General features: G+C 40.7%; 1 protein-coding gene across 1 annotated transcript in view; it reads right to left on the minus strand.

Annotated features, from left to right (window-relative positions):
• Window positions 1-1,324: 1,324 nt before the first annotated feature.
• The window catches only part of LOC115134336 (protein Shroom3-like), a 198,188-nt gene continuing 173,711 nt past the window's right edge, over window positions 1,325-25,801 (minus strand). Inside the window, 3 exon segments of the mRNA XM_065017194.1 lie at window positions 1,325-3,451; window positions 9,482-9,766; window positions 11,001-11,106. Coding sequence (XP_064873266.1) covers window positions 3,083-3,451; window positions 9,482-9,766; window positions 11,001-11,106 — 760 coding nt within the window. The 3' untranslated portion in view covers window positions 1,325-3,082.

Genomic DNA, 25,801 nt, shown 5'->3' on the forward strand with positions numbered 1-25,801 from the left:
AACAGATCTGAGACCACGCTATAGGAGGAGACAACAGATCTGAGACCAGGCTATAGGAGGAGACAACAGATCTGAGACCAGGCTATAGGAGGAGACAACAGATATGAGACCAGGCTGTGTAGTACAGAAGATAATTAACAGTGGAAGGCTGAGACTGTTACCAGAGGCCTGGTGATACTCTGACACTGTCATGCTAGAAGGAGACAACAGATCTGAGACTACGCTATAGGAGGAGACAACAGATCTGGGACCAGGCTATAGAAGGAGACAACAGATCTGGGACCAGGCTATAGAAGGAGACAACATATCTGGGACCAGGCTATAGAAGGAGACAACAGATCTGAGACCAGGCTATAGAAGGAGACAACAGATCTGAGACCAGGCTATAGAAGGAGACAACAGATCTGGGACCAGGCTATAGAAGGAGACAACAGATCTGGGACCAGGCTATAGAAGGAGACAACAGATCTGAGACCAGGCTATAGAAGGAGACAACATATCTGGGACCAGGCTATAGAAGGAGACAACAGATCTGAGACCAGGCTATAGAAGTTGATCTAATCTCATCAATAGCATTCTAAGATACAATATGGCTGATGAGTGGAGACGTTATTGAATAGATACATAGTCAAAGTACAATAGTCACAAAGGCTCTTTAAAAATAGATTTATTCTGTAAACGAGGATCTGTTTTCTAATCGGCCTCCCTCCCCTACGTGTCATAAAGCAAGATTAACACATGGAATTAGATTACAGCAACTGTCAAATCTGTTAATTCAGTGTGATGTCACAGAAAACGCTATGGAGAAAAATATGGATGGCACCATTATTGTTTATGAATATTGTGAGATAGCTAGGACACTGCATTTGTGAGATAGCTAGGACACTGCATTAGTGAGATAGCTAGGACACTGCATTAGTGAGATAGCTAGGACACTGCATTAGTGAGATAGCTAGGTCACTGCATTAGTGAGATAGCTAGGTCACTGCATTAGTGACATAGCTAGGTCACTGCATTAGTGAGATAGCTAGGTCACTGCATTAGTGAGATAGCTAGGACACTGCATTAGTGAGATAGCTAGGTCACTGCATTAGTGAGATAGCTAGGTCACTGCATTAGTGAGATAGCTAGGTCACTGCATTAGTGAGATAGCTAGGACACTGCATTAGTGAGATAGCTAGGTCACTGCATTAGTGAGATAGCTAGGACACTGCATTAGTGAGATAGCTAGGTCACTGCATTAGTGAGATAGCTAGGTCACTGCATTAGTGAGATAGCTAGGTCACTGCATTAGTGAGATAGCTAGGTCACTGCATTAGTGAGATAGCTAGGACACTGCATTAGTGAGATAGCTAGGACACTGCATTAGTGAGATAGCTAGGACACTGCATTAGTGAGATAGCTAGGTCACTACATCAGTAAGATAGCAAGGTCACTACATTAGTGAGATAGCTGGGACAAACATTTACATATCAGCCATCTTCAGATGTATGTGGACAACAGTGGTGATATATATTCATGAATATGTGCCTGATACAGTATATTTATGAATATGTGCCTGATACAGTATATTCATGAATATGTGCCTGATACAGTATATTTATGAATATGTGCCTGATACAGTATATTCATGAATATGTGCCTGATACAGTATATTCATGAATATGTGCCTGATACAGTATATTTATGAATATGTGCCTGATACAGTATATTCATGAATATGTGCCTGATACAGTATATTCATGAATATGTGCCTGATACAGTATATTCATGAATATGTGCCTGATACAGTATATTCATGAATATGTGCCTGATACAGTATATTCATGAATATGTGCCTGATACAGTATATTCATGAATATGTGCCCGATTAGGATAGTCTGTAGATGTTTAAAAGGTGCTCTCAAAAGGATACAACAATATCAAATGGCATAGTACATTTTTTTTGAGAAGTGAAACAAGCAAGTCACACAGGAGTCGTCAGACAATGTTTAAATGGTAGGCATGTCACACATGAACTGACAGTACCAACCTACAATATTTCAACCTTCTCTATTTTTTTACCCAGATATCCCTACGAAGTGATTACCGCGGCCCAATGAGATAGCTCCACCCACAGTATGCATGTACTTACTGGGCAACAACATTCCCGAGTAACATCTGATTTACTTCCTAGAAGCCTGGTCATCATGAAGGACGCCGCCTTGTATCAGAGGAAGACCATGTGACCAGAGGTCAGTTAGAACGCCCACTGTCAACTTGCCTCATTCCATCATTTTTTCCGTTGAAAAAATATATATAACATGTTTTTTTTCTCCATCTACATATTAAAAAGCACAGCCACATAATAAAATAATATAAATAATTATTGCATTTGCTGTCAGTGTCATGGTAGCTTTTTTTTCCATTAGCGATAATTTTTTGAGTCTGAAATATAAGTATTTGAAGTAAAAATTAAAAATAAAATAAAAAGCCTTCAATTTTGTGGCTACATATTCATGTGTGTCAGAGCGTGCTGTTGTGTTGCTAAAGAAAACAGGCCTATTTCAGGTCTGGTTCCTCCTGACCAATAGGAACAGAATGAGATATACAAGTCATTCTAGATCTGTGATTCTGACCAATCAGTAGTTAACCTGCCAAAACAGAGTTCTCAGCTGTAGTGATGTGTAAAGGCAGTAGTAATATTTTGAATTACACTAGGCACTTGAACCGTGTATTAAATCAACCAAAGAGTGGCGCAGTCACAACAGAGATATGTGAAGAAGCTGGAGTAACAAAGAAGGCAGAAATATGATAAGAGGCACGACAACATATCCATCATGGTCACTTCTCATAGTTTGTCTGTCTGTACGCAAAACAAGGGAACAGACAGGTGACATCCTTCACATGAAGTCCCTTTCTCTACAGTTCATCTCTACATGGGAAGAGAGATGCTGTCTCCGTCTACTCTTCATCTGTTGTTTTGCGGCGTCATTCGTCAGACATATGTGTTGTATGTAGTAGTCTTCACCCATTGCGCCAGAGACACAGCTGCTGTATCGTGGTAGTGACCAGGACTGTTATGTTTGGGGTTTTACAGGAGTCACAGGGATGTTACAGTGACGGAGCGGACAGTATGGGTAGGACCAAGGTTAGGACTGGGACCCCTGGGGCCTAACCCTGGGTTGGAGGAGCAGCAGAGCAAGGCCTGGTGGTCCCCAGGAGAGATACTCTCTATCAGCCTGTCAAGCTGCTCGTCCCCCTGCTTGATGAGCTCGTCCAGGTGTCTCTGTCGGATCAGGAGGGCAGGTTTCATACAGACGTAATGCTGGTAGTCTCTTAGCTGCGGCCCGGTCAGGTACCCACCCAGGATGTCCAGAACCACACGCTCCCGACGATCCAGATTCTCCTTCAGCTCCCTGGCATCCTCGTGCTGACTACACAGCTGCCTGCGCTTCTGCTGTAAGGACTCCTGAGTTAACACAGATATATAGATGATTAAAAACATCCTCGTGCTGACGACACAGATTCCCGAGGGCAGAGAGAGACTGTTAGTGATAGGTGAATAGAGTCTTTACACAGAGAGACTCCTGGTTAAACTAGAGGAGATAGACATCCTGTTGCTGTAAGGACTCCTGAGTTAACACAGATAGACATCCTGTCTGCTGTAAGGACTCCTGAGTTAACACAGATAGACATCCTGTCTGCTGTAAGGACTCCTGAGTTAACACAGATAGACATCCTGTCTGCTGTAAGGACTCCTGAGTTAACACAGATATATAGATTATTAAAGACATCCTGGGGAGACAGAGGATTCTTACTATACTGAACTGAAATATAAACGCAACATGTAAAATGTTGGTCCCATGTTTCATGAGCTGAAATAAAAGATCCCAGAAATGTTCCATATGCACAGAAAGCTTATTTCTCTCAAATTTTGTGCACAAATTTGTTTCCATCCCTGTTAGTGAGCATTTCTCCTTTGCCAAGATAATCCATTCACCTGACAGGTGTGGCATATCAAGAAGCTGATTAAACAGCACGATCATTACACAGGTGCACCTTGTGCTGGGGACAATAAAAGGCCATTCTAAAATGTGCAGTTTAGTCACACAACACAATGCCACAGATGTCTCAAGTTTTGAGGGAGCATACAATTTACATGCTGACTGCAGGAATGTCCGCCAGAGCTGTTGGCAGATAATTGAATGTTCATTTCTCTACCATAAGCCACCTCCAACATAGTTTTAGAGAGCACGTGTAACCACGCCAACCCAGGACCTCCGCATCCGGCTTCTTCACCTGCGGGATCATCTGAGACCAGCCACACGGACAGGTGATGAAACTGAAGAGTATTTCTGTCTGTAATAAAGCCCTTTTGTGGGGAAAAATACTCGTTCTGACTGGCTGGACCTGGCTCCCCAGTGGGTGGGCCTGGCTCCCCAGTCGGTGGACCTGGCTCCCCAGTGGCTGGGCCTGACTCCCCAGTGGGTGGGCCTGACTCCCCAGTGGGTGGGCCTGGCTCCCCAGTGGCTGGGCCTGGCTCCCCAGTGGGTGGACCTGGCTCCCCAGTGGCTGGGCCTGGCTCCCCAGTGGATGGGCCTGGCTCCCCAGTGGATGGGCCTGGCTCCCCAGTGGGTGGACCTGGCTCCCCAGTGGATGGGCCTGGCTCCCCAGTGGGTGGACCTGACTCCCCAGTGGGTGGGCCTGGCTCCCCAGTCGGTGGACCTGGCTCCCCAGTCGGTGGACCTGGCTCCCCAGTGGCTGGGCCTGACTCCCCAGTGGGTGGGCCTGGCTCCCCAGTGGCTGGGCCTGGTTCCCCAGTGGGTGGACCTGGCTCCCCAGTGGATGGGCCTGGCTCCCCAGTGGGTGGACCTGACTCCCCAGTGGGTGGGCCTGGCTCCCCAGTGGGTGGACCTGGCTCCCCAGTGGGTGGGCCTGGCTCCCCAGTGGGTGGGCCTGGCTCCCCAGTGGGTGGGCCTGGCTCCCCAGTGAGTGGGCCTGGCTCCCCAGTGGCTGGGCCTGACTCCCCAGTGGGTGGGTCTGGCTCCCCAGTGGGTGGGCCTGACTCCCCAGTGGCTGGGCCTGGCTCCCCAGTGGCTGGGCCTGGCTCCCCAGTGGCTGGGCCTGGCTCCCCAGTGGGTGGGTCTGGCTCCCCAGTGGGTGGGTCTGGCTCCCCAGTGGGTGGGTCTGGCTCCCCAGTGGCTGGGCCTGACTCCCCAGTGGCTGGGCCTGGCTCCCCAGTGGCTGGGCCTGGCTCCCCAGTGGGTGGGTCTGGCTCCCCAGTGGCTGGGCCTGACTCCCCAGTGGCTGGGCCTGGCTCCCCAGTGGCTGGGCCTGGCTCCCCAGTGGGTGGGTCTGGCTCCCCAGTGGGTGGGTCTGGCTCCCCAGTGGCTGGGCCTGACTCCCCAGTGGCTGGGCCTGGCTCCCCAGTGGGTGGACCTGACTCCCCAGTGGGGGGATTGATTCTCTTATATGAACTGTAACTCAGTAAAATCATTGATATTGTTGCATATTGCGTTTATATTTTTGTTCTGTATATTATTGATAGAGGATTTATAGATTATTAAAGGCATCCTGGTGCAGAGACTCCTGGGGAGGATATGTGGCCTAGAGATTACTGACTAAACTACATAGACATACTGTATTTGTGCACACAATTACCTGGTACCACCTAGCGAACAGAATGTGACATCTTTAGAAAAACATTAATTGTTATTAGTGAGATAGCTAGGTCACTGCATTAGTGAGATAGCTAGGACATTGCATTAGTGAGATAGCTAGGACATTGTATTAGTGAGATAGCTAGGTCACTGCATTAGTGGGATAGCTAGGTCACTGCATTAGTGGGATAGCTAGGACACTGCATTAGTGAGATAGCTAGGACACTACATTAGTGAGATAGCTAGGTCACTGCATTAGTGAGATAGCTAGGACATTGCATTAGTGAGATAGCTAGGTCACTGCATTAGTGAGATAGCTAGGTCACTGCATTAGTGAGATAGCTAGGTCACTACATTAGTGAGATAGCTAGGTCACTACATTAGTGAGATAGCTAGGACACTGCATTAGTGAGATAGCTAGGTCACTACATTCGTGAGATAGCTAGGACATTGCATTAGTGAGATAGCTAGGACACTACATTAGTGAGATAGCTAGGTCACTACATTAGTGAGATAGCTAGGACATTGCATTAGTGAGATAGCTAGGTCACTGCATTAGTGAGATAGCTAGGTCACTGCATTAGTGAGATAGCTAGTACACTGCATTAGTGAGATAGCTAGGACACTGCATTAGTGAGATAGCTAGGACACTGCATTAGTGAGATAGCTAGGACACTGCATTAGTGAGATAGCTAGGTCACTGCATTAGTGAGATAGCTAGGTCACTGCATTAGTGAGATAGCTAGGACACTGCATTAGTGAGATAGCTAGGACACTGCATTAGTGAGATAGCTAGGACACTGCATTAGTGAGATAGCTAGGTCACTGCATTAGTGAGATAGCTAGGACACTACATTCGTGAGATAGCTAGGTCACTGCATTAGTGAGATAGCTAGGTCACTGCATTAGTGAGATAGCTAGGACACTGCATTAGTGAGATAGCTAGGTCACTGCATGTTAGGACACTACACTACGGCACTATAACTGGCAAGAATTCTACCCTGTCTTTCTTGTAGTGTTAAATAATGTTTGTTGATTAGGAAGGGGTTATATGGCATGTACCTAGGAAGAAAGGAATGTATGTCGGGGGTAGAAGGAGAACGGAGAGGAGCATTAACCTATGTTGGAACTGACCTGGATGTAAATCTGTGGAGATAAGAGAGGACAGGGAGAACTCCTCCAGAGCTCTAGTATCTGGGGGAGCCTGAAACTGTCAGCTGAGTGGTTATAAACTGTGGTGAGACTCATGAGAAAAACCCTATGTTGGTGTGTGTGTGTATGTAGGTTAGGATGGTATAATTTATTTATTCTTTATTTAACTTAGCAAGTCAGTTAAGAACAAATTCTTATTTTCAATGGCGGCCTAGGAACAGTGGGTTAACTGCCTGTTCAGGGGCAGAACGACAGATTTGTACCTTGTCAGCTCGGGGATTTGAACTTGCAAACTAGTCCAACGCTCTAACCACTAGGCTACCCTGCCGCCTCTACACTCTAACCACCAGGCTACCCTGCCGCCTCTACACTCTAACCACCAGGCTACCCTGCCGCCTCTACACTCTAACCACCAGGCTACCCTGCCGCCTCTACACTCTAACCACCAGGCTACCCTGCCGCCTCTACACTCTAACCACCAGGCTACCCTGCCGCCTCTACACTCTAACCACCAGGCTACCCTGCCGCCTCTACACTCTAACCACCAGGCTACCCTGCCGCCTCTACACTCTAACCACCAGGCTACCCTGCCGCCTCTACACTCTAACCACCAGGCTACCCTGCCGCCTCTACACTCTAACCACCAGGCTACCCTGCCGCCTCTACACTCTAACCACCAGGCTACCCTGCCGCCTCTACACTCTAACCACCAGGCTACCCTGCCGCCTCTACACTCTAACCACCAGGCTACCCTGCCGCCTCTACACTCTAACCACCAGGCTACCCTGCCGCCTCTACACTCTAACCACCAGGCTACCCTAGTGGTTGAGAGCTCTTGCAAATAAATCGGGATCTGATCAATTGTGAGGACTTTACAACCTCTGGGTGTCAGACAGATAAAGATCATTGGAATGTATGTACATTGATTACAAAAATTACTTAACAACTTCATTGTGAGACTGAGTGTTTAGCTATAACTTTTTACCAAGCATATGTTATTCTCACTACCACTTTATTCTGTGCTGCTGTAATGTAAAGTGCAACCCATTATTATAAAAACTGCTTCACTTTCCTGCATTTTGGAGTCTGTCAGTTATCTGCTTTCAACTTTTGTCTTCTCAGTCTGGGATGATGATATTTGTTGTATTTGAACATGGTATGTAATTTATTCTAAATTGTAGAAATGTTTTGATGTCAAACAAAACAAATTCATAACATCTATCTGTTGTCAACAGACTCTTTACTTTCTGGCATGGTGCTTTCCTAGTGGGGTTTATCAGCCCTCTGACCCCAGTTCTCTGTGTATAGAGCCCCATCTGGTGGACAGCAGCAGTACTGCAGCAGCAGACTTGAAAGAGGACCGCTTGTGAACATAAATAGGACGTGAAAGAGGTTATTTTGAGCTGGAAGCACCCTGAAAGAACCTGCTCAATCTTCTCTGTCGAAGAAGGGGGGGGGGGGGGGCTAAAGGGTGAGTTTTGCCAAATAAGGAATAAGTGGGAGGCGGGACAATGAGCAAGAACACACCCCTTAAAATGTATACAATGCATAACTAAGTAGCCATGTGCTATGTTGTCCTTACACAGTCCTAGGAACTGTTAATTGCAAAATGCATTTAGATTAAGCTGTAAATTACTAAATACAATTGTATTAAACTTGAACCCCTGCATGGCTGCTTACAGTATATCGTATAAATAGTTATATTTATTGTTTCCAATAGATCACTAAATTAGTACATTTTAAATTGTGATAGAAATCTGGACACAAATGTAAATAATTAAACTATTCAATAAAGTCTGTATACACAGTCCTAGCTTGAACCCCCACCACGGCTGCATACAGTGTCATTGTGGGGGTTCGATTAGTCTGGCCATCCGAGAGTGGCCATGATGTCACGTATCCTTAACACTCAGCATCCAAGCAAAGGAGACAGCCTCAGGCTGATAGATGGGACAGAAACAAAGGAGCCAGCCTCAGGCTGATAGATGGGACTGAAACAAAGGAGCCAGCCTCAGGCTGATAGATGGGACTAAAACAAAGGAGACAGCCTCAGGCTGATAGATGGAACAGAAACAAAGGAGACAGCCTCAGGCTGATAGATGGGACAGAAACAAAGGAGACAGCCTCAGGCTGATAGATGGGACTAAAACAAAGGAGCCAGCCTCAGGCTGATAGATGGGACTAAAACAAAGGAGCCAGCCTCAGGCTGATAGATGGGACTGAAACAAAGGAACCAGCCTCAGGCTGATAGATGGGACTGAAACAAAGGAGCCAGCCTCAGGCTCATAGATGGGGCTAAAACAAAGGAGCCAGCCTCAGGCTGATAGATGGGACTGAAACAAAGGAGCCAGCCTCAGGCTGATACTGTACATGTGGCTGAAACAAAGGAGCCAGCCTCAGGCTGATACATGTGACTAAAACAAAGACTCCTGAGATGTCATGAAGGTAACTTGCAGTGTTCGGGCTTGGTTTAATATCCTGCTCTGTGCTGCAGAGAGAGAAACACTCTTTACACAGCACTTCGATACGGCTACGACCGGAAGTGACTTTTTCGTAGCAGGATAGGATAATTTGGTTAAGGTTAGGAAAAGGATTAGGGAAAATGCTCTCCTAACCTGCTACAGAATATGACTTCCGGTCGTAGCTGAAAAGAGTGTGCCCCGTGTTGTAGTTGTTTAACATCTCACCCTCTCCTCTGCGCTGTCCTCTGTCTCCTCCTCTCTGTCCAGGTCGTAGAGAGCGTTATGGACCCGGGCCAGCCGGCCACACAGAGACATCAACAAGTTGACTATCTTATCCAGGTCCCCAATGAACATCCTGTACTTCTCCTTCTCGTTGGGCTTACAGCGCTCCTGGACCAGGCTCTCCATGTGGCCCCCTAGGGCCCGGAACCTCCTCTGCTCCTCACCCAGAACCTCTCTCTCCTCTCGGAGTGAGGCAACGCTAAGGGTCAGAGCCTGGAGTAGCTCCACCTAGTGGGTGGGAGGAGAGAAGTTGGCACCGACAATGTATATGTATGTCTATTGTTAGCATAAGACTCTCTGAATGATCTACCTCTCCTCTTTACCTAGAGATATGTACATGTCCTGAATGGTCTACATCGGCTCTTTACCTAGAGATATGTACATCTCCTGAATGATCTACCTCTCCTCTTTACCTAGAGATATGTACATCTCCTGAATGATCTACCTCTCCTCTTTACCCAGAGATCTGTACATCTCCTGGATGATCTACCTCTCCTCTTTACCCAGAGATATGTACATCTCCTGAATGATCTACCTCTCCTCTTTACCTAGAGATATGTACATCTCCTGAATGGTCTACCTCTCCTCTTTACCTAGAGATATGTACATCTCCTGAATGATCTACCTCTCCTCTTTACCTAGAGATATCTACATCTCCTGAATGATCTACCTCTCCTCTTTACCTAGATATATGTACATCTCCTGAATGATCTACCTCTCCTCTTTACCCAGAGATCTGTACATCTCCTGAATGATCTACCTCTCCTCTTTACCTAGAGATATATACATCTCCTGAATGGTCTACCTCTCCTCTTTACCCAGAGATATGTACATCTCCTGAATGATCTACCTCTCCTCTTTACCTAGATATATGTACATCTCCTGAATGATCTACCTCTCCTCTTTACCCAGAGATCTGTACATCTCCTGGATGATCTACCTCTCCTCTTTACCCAGAGATATGTACATCTCCTGAATGATCTACCTCTCCTCTTTACCTAGAGATCTGTACATCTCCTGGATGATCTACCTCTCCTCTTTACCCAGAGATATGTACATCTCCTGGATGATCTACCTCTCCTCTTTACCCAGAGATATGTACATCTCCTGAATGATCTACCTCTCCTCTTTACCTAGAGATATGTACATCTCCTGGATGATCTACCTCTCCTCTTTACCCAGAGATATGTACATCTCCTGAATGATCTACCTCTCCTCTTTACCTAGAGATATCTACATCTCCTGAATGATCTACCTCTCCTCTTTACCTAGAGATATCTACATCTCCTGAATGATCTACCTCTCCTCTTTACCCAGAGATCTGTACATCTCCTGAATGATCTAATCATGAGGACCATAGGTTGGATGGGCATTTTTTTGTCTTCAATTTTCCTTTTAATTGAGATTGATGTTTTATCAGTCCGTTAATTTAAAGATGAATGTAAGGTATTAAAGTTCAGACCTTTTTCTGATTGAGGTCTGCCTCTTCCTCATCCAGATCTATTCCTCTTCCCTCCTCTGTTTTCTGCAGCAGACTAGGTCCTGTAGAACAGACGCCATCTTGACTTCTACAAGGAAAGAGACAACAATGTGAGTAATAGTTAACATTACTACCACTGGAATACACTGAGACATTAGACCCTGAAACTCCCGACTGAAACTGACATATACTGCAGAATAAAGCAGGAAACAGTAAGAAGTAAGTAACACGCAGTGCACTTACAAGCAGTAGACAATAAGCAACAAGCAGTACGCAACAAGCAGTACGCAACAAGCAGTACGCAACAAGCAGTACGCAACAAGCAGTACGCAGTACGCAATAAACAACAAGCAGTACGCAATAAACAACAAGCAGTACGCAATAAACAGTACGCAATAAACAGTACGCAATAAACAGTACGCAATAAACCGTACGCAATAAACAGTACGCAATAAACAGTACGCAATAAACAGTACGCAATAAACAACAAGCAGTACGCAATAAACAACAAGCAGTACGCAATAAACAACAAGCAGTACGCAATAAACAACAAGCAGTACGCAATAAACAACAAGCAGTACGCAATAAACAACAAGCAGTACGCAATAAACAGTACGCAATAAACAGTACGCAATAAACAGTACACAATAAACAGTACGCAATAAACAAACAGTACGCAATAAAAACAATAAACAGCCAATAAACAACAAACAGTACGCAATAAAAACAACAAACAGTACGCAATAAACAACAAGCAGTACGCAATAAACAACAAGCAGTACGCAATAAACAACAAGCAGTACGCAATAAAAACAAGCAGTACGCAATAAACAACAAGCACTACGCAATAAACAACAAGCAGTACGCAATAAACAACAAGCAGTACGCAATAAACAACAAGCAGTACGCAATAAACAGTACGCAATAAACAACAAGCACTACGCAATAAACAGTACGCAATAAACAGTAAGCAATAAACAGTACGCAATAAACAACAAGCACTACGCAATAAACAACAATAAACAACAAGCACGCAATAAACAACAAGCAGTACGCAATAAACAACAAGCAGTACGCAATAAACAACAAGCAGTACGCAATAAACAAGTAAAGCATAAACGCAATAAACAACAAGCAGTACGCAATAAACAGTACGCAATAAACAACAAGCACTACGCAATAAACAACAAGCAGTACGCAATAAACAACAAGCAGTACGCAATAAACAACAAGCAGCGCAATAAACAGTACGCAATAAACAACAAGCACTACGCAATAAACAACAACAGTACGCAATAAACAACAAGCAGTAAACAATAAACAATAAACAGTACGCAATAAACAACAAGCACTACGCAATAAACAGTACGCAATAAACAACAAGCAGTACGCAATAAACAACAAGCAGTACGCAATAAACAACAAGTACGCAATAAACAACAAGCAGTACGCAACAAAACAGTACGCAAAAAACAAGTAAGCAATAAACAGTACGCAATAAACAACAAGCACTACGCAATAAACAACAAGCAGTACGCAATAAAAACAAGCAGTACGCAATAAACAACAAGCAGTACGCAATAAACAACAAGCAGTACGCAATAAACAACAAACAGCACGCAATAAACAACAAGCATACGCAACAAACAGTACGCAATAAACAACAAACAGTAATAAACAATAAACAGTACGCAATAAACAACAAGCAGTACGCAATAAACAACAAGCAGTACGCAATAAACAACAACAGTACGCAATAAACAACAAGCAGCACGCAATAAACAACAAGCAGTACGCAATAAACAACAAACAGTACGCAATAAACAACAAGCAGTACGCAATAAACAACAAGCAGTACGCAATAAACAGTACGCAATAAACAACAAACAGTACGCAATAAACAACAAACAGTACGCAATAAACAACAAGCAGTACGCAATAAACAAAACAGTACGCAATAAACAACAAGCAGTACGCAATAAACAAGTACGCAATAAACAACAAGCAGTACGCAATAAACAACAATAAACAATAAACAATAAACAGTACGCAATAAACAACAAGCAGTACGCAATAAACAACAAACAGTACGCAATAAACAACAAGCAGTACGCAATAAACAGTACGCAATAAAAACAAACAGTACGCAATAAACAACAAGCAGTACGCAATAAACAACAAACAGTACGCAATAAACAACAAGCAGTACGCAATAAACAACAAGCAGTACGCAATAAACAACAAACAGTACGCAATAAACAACAAGCAGTACGCAATAAACAGTACGCAATAAACAACAAACAGTACGCAATAAACAACAAGCAGTACGCAATAAACAACAAACACGCAATAAACGCAATAAACAACAAGCAGTACGCAATAAACAACAAGCAGTACGCAATAAACAACAAGCAGTACGCAATAAAAACAAACAGTACGCAATAAACAACAAGCAGTACGCAATAAACAAACAGTACGCAATAAACAACAAGCAAGTACGCAATAAACAACAAGCAGTACGCAATAAACAACAAGCAGCACGCAATAAACAGTACGCAATAAACAACAAGCAGTACGCAATAAACAGTACGCAATAAACAACAAGCAGTACGCAATAAACAACAAGCAGTACGCAATAAACAACAAGCAACGCAATAAACAGTACGCAATAAACAACAAGCAGTACGCAATAAACAACAAGCAGTACGCAATAAACAGTACGCAATAAAACAACAAGCAGTACGCAATAAACAACAAGCAGTACGCAATAAACAACAAGCAGTACGCAATAAATAAACAGTACGCAATAAACAACAAGCAGTACGCAATAAACAACAAGCAGTACGCAATAAACAACAAGCAGTACGCGCAAAAACAGTACGCAATAAAAACAAGCAGTACGCAATAAACAGTACGCAATAAACAACAAGCAGTACGCAATAAAAACAAGCACGCAATAAACAGTACGCAATAAAAACGCAATAAACAGTACGCAATAAACAAAACAGTACGCAATAAACAACAAGCAGTACGCAATAAACAACAAGCAGTACGCAATAAACAACAAGCAGTACGCAATAAACAGTACGCAATAAACAGTACGCAATAAAAACAAGCAGTACGCAATAAACAACAAGCAGTACGCAATAAACAACAAGCAGTACGCAATAAACAACAAGCAGTACGCAATAAATAAACAGTACGCAATAAAAACAAGTACGCAATAAACAGTACGCAACAAACAGTACGCAACAAAAACAGTACGCAATAAAAAACCGTACGCAATAAACAACAATAAACAGTACGCAATAAACAACAAGCAGTACGCAATAAACAACAAGCAGTACACAATAAACAACAAGCAGTACGCAATAAACAACAATAAACAGTACGCAATAAACAGTACGCAATAAAAACAGTACGCAATAAACAGTACGCAATAAACAGTACGCAATAAACAGTACACAATAAACAACAAGCAGTACGCAATAAACAACAAGCAGTACGCAATAAACAACAAGCAGTACGCAATAAACAACAAGCAGTACGCAATAAACAGTACACAATAAACAGTACGCAATAAACAACAAGCAGTACGCAATAAACAACAAGCAGTACGCAATAAACAACAAGCAGTACGCAATAAACAACAAGCAGTACGCAATAAACAACAAGCAGTACGCAATAAACAGTACGCAATAAACAACAAGCACTACGCAATAAACAGTACGCAATAAACAGTAAGCAATAAACAGTACGCAATAAACAACAAGCACTACGCAATAAACAGTACGCAATAAACAACAAGCAGTACGCAATAAACAACAAGCAGTACGCAATAAACAGTACGCAATAAACAACAAGCACTACGCAATAAACAGTACGCAATAAACAGTAAGCAATAAACAGTACGCAATAAACAACAAGCACTACGCAATAAACAGTACGCAATAAACAGTACGCAATAAACAGTACGCAATAAACAACAAGCAGTACGCAATAAACAACAAGCAGTACGCAATAAACAACAAGCAGTACGCAATAAACAACAAGCAGTACGCAATAAACAACAAGCAGTACGCAATAAACAACAAGCAGTACGCAATAAACAACAAGCAGTACGCAATAAACAACAAGCAGTACGCAATAAACAACAAGCAGTACGCAATAAACAACAAGCAGTACGCAATAAACAACAAGCAGTACGCAATAAACAGTACGCAATAAACAACAAACAGTACGCAATAAACAGTACGCAATAAACAACAAGCAGTACGCAATAAACAGTACGCAATAAACAACAAGCAGTACGCAATAAACAGTACGCAATAAACAACAAGCAGTACGCAATAAACAGTACGCAATAAACAGTACACAATAAACAGTACGCAATAAACAACAAGCAGTACGCAATAAACAACAAACAGTACGCAATAAGCAACAAGCAGTACGCAATAAACAGTACGCAATAAACAACAAACAGTACGCAATAAGCAACAAGCAGTACGCAATAAACAACAAACAGTACGCAATAAGCAACAAGCAGTACGCAATAAACAACAAGCAGTACGCAATAAACAACAAACAGTACGCAATAAGCAACAAGCAGTACGCAATAAACAGTACGCAATAAACAACAAACAGTACGCAATAAGCAACAAGCAGTACGCAATAAACAACAAACAGTACGCAATAAGCAACAAGCAGTACGCAATAAACAACAAGCAGTACGCAATAAACAACAAGCAGTACGCAATAAACAACAAACAGTACGCAATAAACAACAAGCAGTACGCAATAAACAACAAGCAGTACGCAATAAACAACAAGCAGTACGCAATAAACAACAAGCAGTACGCAATAAACAACAAGCAGTACGCAATAAACAGTACGCAATAAACAACAAGCAGTACGCAATAAACAGTACGCAATAAACAACAAGCAGTACGCAATAAACAACAAGCAGTACGCAATAAACAACAAGCAGTACGCAATAAACAGTACGCAATAAACAACAAGCAGTACGCAATAAACAACAAGCAGTACGCAATAAACAGTACGCAATAAACAACAAGCAGTACGCAATAAACAACAAGCAGTACGCAATAAACAACAAGCAGTACGCAATAAACAGTACGCAATAAACAACAAGCAGTACGCAATAAACAACAAGCAGTACGCAATAAACAACAAGCAGTACGCAATAAACAGTACGCAATAAACAACAAGCAGTACGCAATAAACAGTACGCAATAAACAACAAGCAGTACGCAATAAACAACAAGCAGTACGCAATAAACAACAAGCAGTACGCAATAAACAGTACGCAATAAACAACAAGCAGTACGCAATAAACAGTACGCAATAAACAACAAGCAGTACGCAATAAACAGTACGCAATAAACAGTACGCAATAAACAGTACGCAATAAACAACAAGCAGTACGCAATAAACAACAAGCAGTACGCAATAAACAGTACGCAATAAACAGTACGCAATAAACAGTACGCAATAAACAGTACGCAATAAACAACAAGCAGTACGCAATAAACAGTACGCAATAAACAACAAGCAGTACGCAACAAACAACAAGCAGTACGCAATAAACAACAAGCAGTACGCAATAAACAACAAGCAGTACGCAATAAACAACAAGCAGTACGCAATAAACAACAAGCAGTACACAATAAACAACAAGCAGTACGCAATAAACAGTACGCAATAAACAGTACGCAATAAACAGTACGCAATAAACAACAAGCAGTACGCAATAAACAGTACGCAATAAACAGTACGCAATAAACAGTACACAATAAACAACAAGCAGTACGCAATAAACAACAAGCAGTACGCAATAAACAACAAGCAGTACGCAATAAACAACAAGCAGTACGCAATAAACAGTACGCAATAAACAGTACGCAATAAACAACAAGCAGTACGCAATAAACAACAAGCAGTACGCAATAAACAACAAGCAGTAAGCAATAAACAACAAGCAGTACGTAATAAACAACAAGCAGTACGCAATAAACAACAAGCAGTACGCAATAAACAGTACGCAATAAACAGTACACAATAAACAACAAGCAGTATGCAATAAACAGTACGCAATAAACAACAAGCAGTACGCAATAAACAGTACGCAATAAACAACAAGCAGTACGCAATAAACAGTACACAATAAACAACAAGCAGTACGCAATAAACAACAAGCAGTACGCAATAAACAACAAGCAGTACGCAATAAACAACAAGCAGTACGCAATAAACAACAAGCAGTACACAATAAACAACAAGCAGTACACAATAAACAACAAGCAGTACGCAATAAACAACAAGCAGTACGTAATAAACAACAAGCAGTACACAATAAACAACAAGCAGTACACAATAAACAACAAGCAGTACACAATAAACAACAAGCAGTACGCAATAAGCAACAAGCAGTACGCAATAAACAACAAGCAGTACGCAATAAACAACAAGCAGTACGCAATAAACAACAAGCAGTACGCAATAAACAACAAGCAGTACGCAATAAACAACAAGCAGTACGCAATAAACAATAAACAGTACGCAATAAACAACAAGCAGTACGCAATAAACAACAAGCAGTACGCAATAAACAACAAGCAGTACGCAATAAACAATAAACAGTACGCAATAAACAATAAACAGTACGCAATAAACAGTACGCAATAAACAGTACGCAACAAGCAGTACGCAACAAGCAGTACGCAGTACGCAATAAACAACAAGCAGTACGCAATAAACAACAAGCAGTACGCAATAAACAGTACGCAATAAACAGTACGCAATAAACAGTACGCAATAAACAACAAGCAGTACGCAATAAACAACAAGCAGTACGCAATAAACAGTACGCAATAAACAGTACGCAACAAGCAGTACGCAACAAGCAGTACGCAGTACGCAATAAACAACAAGCAGTACGCAATAAACAACAAGCAGTACGCAATAAACAGTACGCAATAAACAGTACGCAATAAACAGTACGCAATAAACAACAAGCAGTACGCAATAAACAACAAGCAGTACGCAATAAACAGTACGCAATAAACAGTACGCAATAAACAACAAGCAGTACGCAATAAACAACAAGCAGTACACAATAAACAACAAGCAGTACACAATAAACAACAAGCAGTACGCAATAAACAACAAGCAGTACGCAATAAACAACAAGCAGTACGCAATAAACAACAAGCAGTACACAATAAACAACAAGCAGTACACAATATACACAATAAACAACAAGCAGTACGCAATAAACAACAAGCAGTACGCAATAAACAACAAGCAGTACGCAATAAACAACAAGCAGTACGCAATAAACAACAAGCAGTAAGCAATAAACAGTACGCAATAAACAACAAGCAGTAAGCAATAAACAGTACGCAATAAACAACAAGCAGTACACAATAAACAACAAGCAGTACGCAATAAACAACAAGCAGTACGCAATAAACAGTACGCAATAAACAACAAGCAGTACGCAATAAACAACAAACAGTACGCAATAAGCAACAAGCAGTACGCAATAAACAACAAGCAGTACGCAATAAACAGTACGCAATAAACAACAAGCAGTACGCAATAAACAGTACGCAATAAACAACAAGCAGTACGCAATAAACAGTACGCAATAAACAACAAGCAGTACGCAATAAACAACAAACAGTACGCAATAAACAACAAGCAGTACGCAATAAACAACAAGCAGTACGCAATAAACAGTACGCAATAAACAACAAGCAGTACGCAATAAACAGTACGCAATAAACAACAAGCAGTACGCAATAAACAACAAGCAGTACGCAATAAACAACAAACAGTACGCAATAAACAACAAGCAGTACGCAATAAACAACAAGCAGTACGCAATAAACAGTACGCAATAAACAACAAGCAGTACGCAATAAACAGTACGCAATAAACAGTACGCAATAAACAACAAGCAGTACGCAATAAACAGTACGCAATAAACAGTACGCAATAAACAACAAGCAGTACGCAATAAACAGTACGCAATAAACAGTACGCAATAAACAGTACGCAATAAACAACAAGCAGTACGCAATAAACAACAAGCAGTACGCAATAAACAGTACGCAATAAACAACAAGCAGTACGCAATAAACAACAAGCAGTACGCAATAAACAGTACGCAATAAACAGTACGCAATAAACAGTACGCAATAAACAGTACGCAATAAACAGTACGCAATAAACAGTACGCAATAAACAGTACGCAATAAACAGTACGCAATAAACAACAAGCAGTACGCAATAAACAGTACGCAATAAACAGTACGCAATAAACAGTACGCAATAAACAGTACGCAATAAACAGTACGCAATAAACAGTACGCAATAAACAGTACGCAATAAACAGTACGCAATAAACAGTACGCAATAAACAGTACGCAATAAACAACAAGCAGTACGCAATAAGCAACAAGCAGTACGCAATAAACAACAAGCAGTACGCAACAAGCAGTACGCAATAAACAGTACGCAATAAACAACAAGCAGTACGCAATAAACAGTACGCAATAAACAGTACGCAATAAACAGTACGCAATAAACAGTACGCAATAAACAACAAGCAGTACGCAATAAACAGTACGCAATAAACAACAAGCAGTACGCAATAAACAACAAGCAGTACACAATAAACAACAAGCAGTACGCAATAAACAACAAGCAGTACGCAATAAACAGTACGTAATAAACAGTACGCAATAAACAGTACGCAATAAACAACAAGCAGTACACAATAAACAACAAGCAGTACGCAATAAACAGTACGCAATAAGCAACAAGCAGTACACAATAAACAACAAGCACTACGCAATAAGCAACAAGCAGTACGCAATAAGCAACAAGCAGTACGCAATAAACAGTACGCAATAAACAGTACGCAATAAGCAAACAGTACGCAATAAACAGTACGCAATAAACAAACAGTACGCAATAAACAGTACGCAATAAACAAACAGTACGCAATAAACAGTACGCAATAAACAACAAGCAGTACGCAATAAACAGTACGCAATAAACAGTACGCAATAAACAATAAACAGTACGCAATAAACAGTACGCAATAAACAGTACGCAATAAACAGTACGCAATAAACAATAAACAGTACGCAATAAACAGTACGCAATAAACAACAAGCAGTACGCAATAAACAGTACGCAATAAACAATAAACAGTACGCAATAAACAGTACGCAATAAACAATAAGCAGTACGCAATAAACAACAAACAGTACGCAATAAACAAGCAGTACGCAATAAACAGTACGCAATAAACAATAAACAGTACGCAATAAACAGTACGCAATAAACAATAAACAGTACGCAATAAACAGTACGCAATAAACAATAAGCAGTACGCAATAAACAACAAACAGTACGCAATAAACAAGCAGTACGCAATAAACAGTACGCAATAAACAATAAACAGTACGCAATAAACAGTACGCAATAAACAGTACGCAATAAACAACAAGCAGTACGCAATAAGCAACAAGCAGTACGCAATAAGCAGTACGCAACAAGCAGTACGCAATAAACAACAAGCAGTACGCAATAAACAACAAGCAGTAAGCAATAAACAACAAGCAGTACGCAATAAACAACAAGCAGTACGCAATAAACAACAAGCAGTACGCAATAAACAACAAGCAGTACGCAATAAACAACAAGCAGTAAGCAATAAACAACAAGCAGTAAGCAATAAACAACAAGCAGTACGCAATAAACAACAAGCAGTACGCAATAAACAGTACGCAATAAACAACAAACAGTAAGCAATAAACAACAAGCAGTACGCAATAAGCAACAAGCAGTACGCAATAAACAACAAGCAGTACGCAATAAACAACAAGCAGTACGCAATAAACAGTACGCAATAAACAACAAGCAGTAAGCAATAAACAACAAGCAGTACGCAATAAACAACAAGCAGTACGCAATAAACAGTACGCAATAAACAACAAACAGTACGCAATAAACAACAAGCAGTACGCAATAAACAACAAGCAGTACGCAATAAACAACAAGCAGTACGCAATAAACAACAAGCAGTACGCAATAAACAATAAACAGTACGCAATAAACAACAAGCAGTACGCAATAAACAACAAACAGTACGCAATAAACAACAAGCAGTACGCAATAAACAGTACGCAATAAACAACAAGCAGTACGCAATAAACAACAAGCAGTACGCAATAAACAGTACGCAATAAACAACAAACAGTACGCAATAAACAACAAGCAGTACGCAATAAACAACAAGCAGTACGCAATAAACAACAAGCAGTACGCAATAAACAACAAGCAGTACGCAATAAACAATAAACAGTACGCAATAAACAACAAGCAGTACGCAATAAACAACAAACAGTACGCAATAAACAACAAGCAGTACGCAATAAACAACAAGCATAAACAAAACAGTACGCAATAAACAACAAACAGTACGCAATAAACAACAAACAGTACGCAATAAACAACAACAGTACGCGCAATAAATAAACAGTACGCAATAAACAACAAGCAGTACGCAATAAACAACAAACAGTACGCAATAAACAACGCAATAAACAACAAACAGTACGCAATAAACAATAAACAGTACGCAATAAACAACAAGCAGTACGCAATAAACAATAAACAGTACGCAATAAACAACAAGCAGTACGCAATAAACAACAAGCAGTACGCAATAAACAGTACGCAATAAACAACAAGCAGTACGCAATAAACAATAAACAGTACGCAATAAACAACAAGCAGTACGCAATAAACAATAAACAGTACGCAATAAACAACAAGCAGTGCACGCAATAAACGCAATAAACAACAAGCAGTACGCAATAAACAACAAACAGTACGCAATAAACAACGCAATAAACAACAAACAGTACGCAATAAACAACAAACAGTACGCAATAAACAACAAGCAGTACGCAATAAACAACAAGCAGTACGCAATAAACAACAAACAGTACGCAATAAACAACAAGCAGTACGCAATAAACAGTACGCAATAAACAACAAGCAGTACGCAATAAACAATAAACAGTACGCAATAAACAACAAGCAGTACGCAATAAACAATAAACAGTACGCAATAAACAACAAGCAGTACGCAATAAACAACAAGCAGTACGCAATAAACAGTACGCAATAAACAACAAGCAGTACGCAATAAACAACAAACAGTACGCAATAAACAACAACAGTACGCAATAAAACTGTAATAAACAACAAGCAGTACGCAATAAACAATAAACAGTACGCAATAAACAACAAGCAGTACGCAATAAACAACAAACAGTACGCAATAAACAACAAGCAGTACGCAATAAACAGTACGCAATAAACAACAAGCAGTACGCAATAAACAACAAACAGTACGCAATAAACAACAAGCAGTACGCAATAAACAGTACGCAATAAACAACAAGCAGTACGCAATAAACAACAAACAGTACGCAATAAACAACAAGCAGTACGCAATAAACAGTACGCAATAAACAACAAGCAGTACGCAATAAACAACAAACAGTACGCAATAAACAACAAGCAGTACGCAATAAACAACAAACAGTACGCAATAAACAACAAGCAGTACGCAATAAACAACAAACAGTACGCAATAAGCAACAAGCAGTACGCAATAAACAACAAACAGTACGCAATAAACAACAAGCAGTACGCAATAAACAACAAACAGTACGCAATAAACAACAAGCAGTACGCAATAAACAGTACGCAATAAACAACAAGCAGTACGCAATAAACAACAAACAGTACGCAATAAACAACAAGCAGTACGCAATAAACAACAAGCAGTACGCAATAAACAACAAGCAGTACGCAATAAACAGTACGCAATAAACAACAAGCAGTACGCAATAAACAGTACGCAATAAACAGTACGCAATAAACAACAAGCAGTACGCAATAAACAGTACGCAATAAACAACAAGCACTACGCAATAAGCAACAAGCAGTACGCAATAAGCAACAAACAGTACGCAATAAACAGTACGCAATAAACAGTACGCAATAAACAACAAGCAGTACGCAATAAGCAACAAGCAGTACGCAATAAACAGTACGCAATAAACAACAAGCACGCAATAAACAACAAGCAGTACGCAATAAAACAAGCAGTACGCAATAAACAACAATAAACAGTACGCAATAAGCAAAAAGCAATAAACAGTACGCAATAAAACAAACAGTACGCAATAAACAGTACGCAATAAACAGTACGCAATAAACAGTACGCAATAAACAACAAACGCAATAAACAGTACGCAATAAACAACAACAGTACGCAATAAACAGTACGCAATAAACAGTACGCAATAAACAGTACGCAATAAACAATAAACGCAATAAACAAAAACAGCACGCAATAAACAACAAGCAGTACGCAATAAACAGTACGCAATAAACAACAAACACTACGCAATAAAGCAACAAACAGTACGCAATAAACAACAAACAGTACGCAATAAACAAGCAGTACGCAATAAACAGTACGCAATAAACAAACAGTACGCAATAAACAGTACGCAATAAACAAACAGTACGCAATAAACAGTACGCAATAAACAAACGCAATAAACAATAAACAGTACGCAATAAACAACAAGCAGTACGCAATAAACAGTACGCAATAAACAATAAACAGTACGCAATAAACAGTACGCAATAAACAGTACGCAATAAACAGTACGCAATAAACAATAAACAGTACGCAATAAAAACAGCACGCAATAAACAACAAGCAGTACGCAATAAACAGTACGCAATAAAACAATAAACAGTACGCAATAAACAGTACGCAATAAACAATAAGCAGTACGCAATAAACAACAAACAGCACGCAATAAACAACAAGCAGTACGCAATAAACAGTACGCAATAAACAATAAACAGTACGCAATAAACAGCACGCAATAAACAACAATAAACAGCACGCAATAAACAGTACGCAATAAACAACAAGCAGTACGCAATAAACAACAAGCAGTACGCAATAAACAACAAGCAGTACGCAATAAACAGTACGCAATAAACACGCAATAAACAGTACGCAATAAACAACGCAATAAACAACGCAATAAACAACAAGCAGTACGCAATAAACAACAAGCAGTACACAATAAACAACAAGCAGTACGCAATAAACAACAAGCAGTACGCAATAAACAGTACGCAATAAACAGTACGCAATAAACAACAAGCAGTACGCAATAAACAACAAGCAGTACGCAATAAACAGTACGCAATAAACAACAAGCAGTACGCAATAAACAACAAGCAGTACGCAATAAACAACAAGCAGTACGCAATAAACAGTACGCAATAAACAACAAGCAGTACGCAATAAACAACAAGCAGTACGCAATAAACAACAAGCAGTAAGCAATAAACAACAAGCAGTACGCAATAAACAACAAGCAGTACGCAATAAACAACAAACAGTACGCAATAAGCAACAAGCAGTACGCAATAAACAACAAGCAGTACGCAATAAACAACAAGCAGTACGTAATAAACAACAAGCAGTACGCAATAAACAGTACGCAATAAACAGTACGCAATAAACAACAAGCAGTACGTAATAAACAACAAGCAGTACGCAATAAACAACAAGCAGTACACAATAAACAACAAGCAGTACGCAATAAACAACAAGCAGTACGCAATAAACAACAAGCAGTACACAATAAACAACAAGCAGTACGCAATAAACAACAAGCAGTACGTAATAAACAACAAGCAGTACGCAATAAACAACAAGCAGTACACAATAAACAACAAGCAGTACGCAATAAACAACAAGCAGTACGTAATAAACAACAAGCAGTACGCAATAAACAACAAGCAGTACGCAATAAACAACAAGCAGTACACAATAAACAACAAGCAGTACGCAATAAACAACAAGCAGTACACAATAAACAACAAGCAGTACGCAATAAACAACAAGCAGTACGTAATAAACAACAAGCAGTACGCAATAAACAACAAGCAGTACACAATAAACAACAAGCAGTACGCAATAAACAACAAGCAGTACGCAATAAACAACAAGCAGTACGCAATAAACAACAAGCAGTACGCAATAAACAACAAGCAGTAAGCAATAAACAACAAGCAGTACGCAATAAGCAACAAGCAGTACGTAATAAACAACAAGCAGTACGCAATAAACAACAAGCAGTACGTAATAAACAACAAGCAGTACGCAATAAACAGTACGCAATAAACAGTACGTAATAAACAACAAGCAGTACGCAATAAACAACAAGCAGTACGTAATAAACAACAAGCAGTACGCAATAAACAGTACGCAATAAACAGTACGCAATAAACAACAAGCAGTACGCAATAAACAACAAACAGTACGCAATAAACAACAAGCAGTACGCAATAAACAACAAGCAGTACGCAATAAACAGTACGCAATAAACAACAAGCAGTACGCAATAAACAGTACGCAATAAACAACAAGCAGTACGCAATAAACAGTACGCAATAAACAACAAGCAGTACGCAATAAACAGTACGCAATAAACAGTACGCAATAAACAGTACGCAATAAACAACAAGCAGTACGCAATAAACAGTACGCAATAAACAGTACGCAATAAACAGTACGCAATAAACAGTACGCAATAAACAACAAGCAGTACGCAATAAACAACAAGCAGTACGCAATA

Source organism: Oncorhynchus nerka, linkage group LG4 (assembly GCF_034236695.1).
Source record: "Oncorhynchus nerka isolate Pitt River linkage group LG4, Oner_Uvic_2.0, whole genome shotgun sequence".
NCBI lineage: Eukaryota > Metazoa > Chordata > Actinopteri > Salmoniformes > Salmonidae > Oncorhynchus > Oncorhynchus nerka.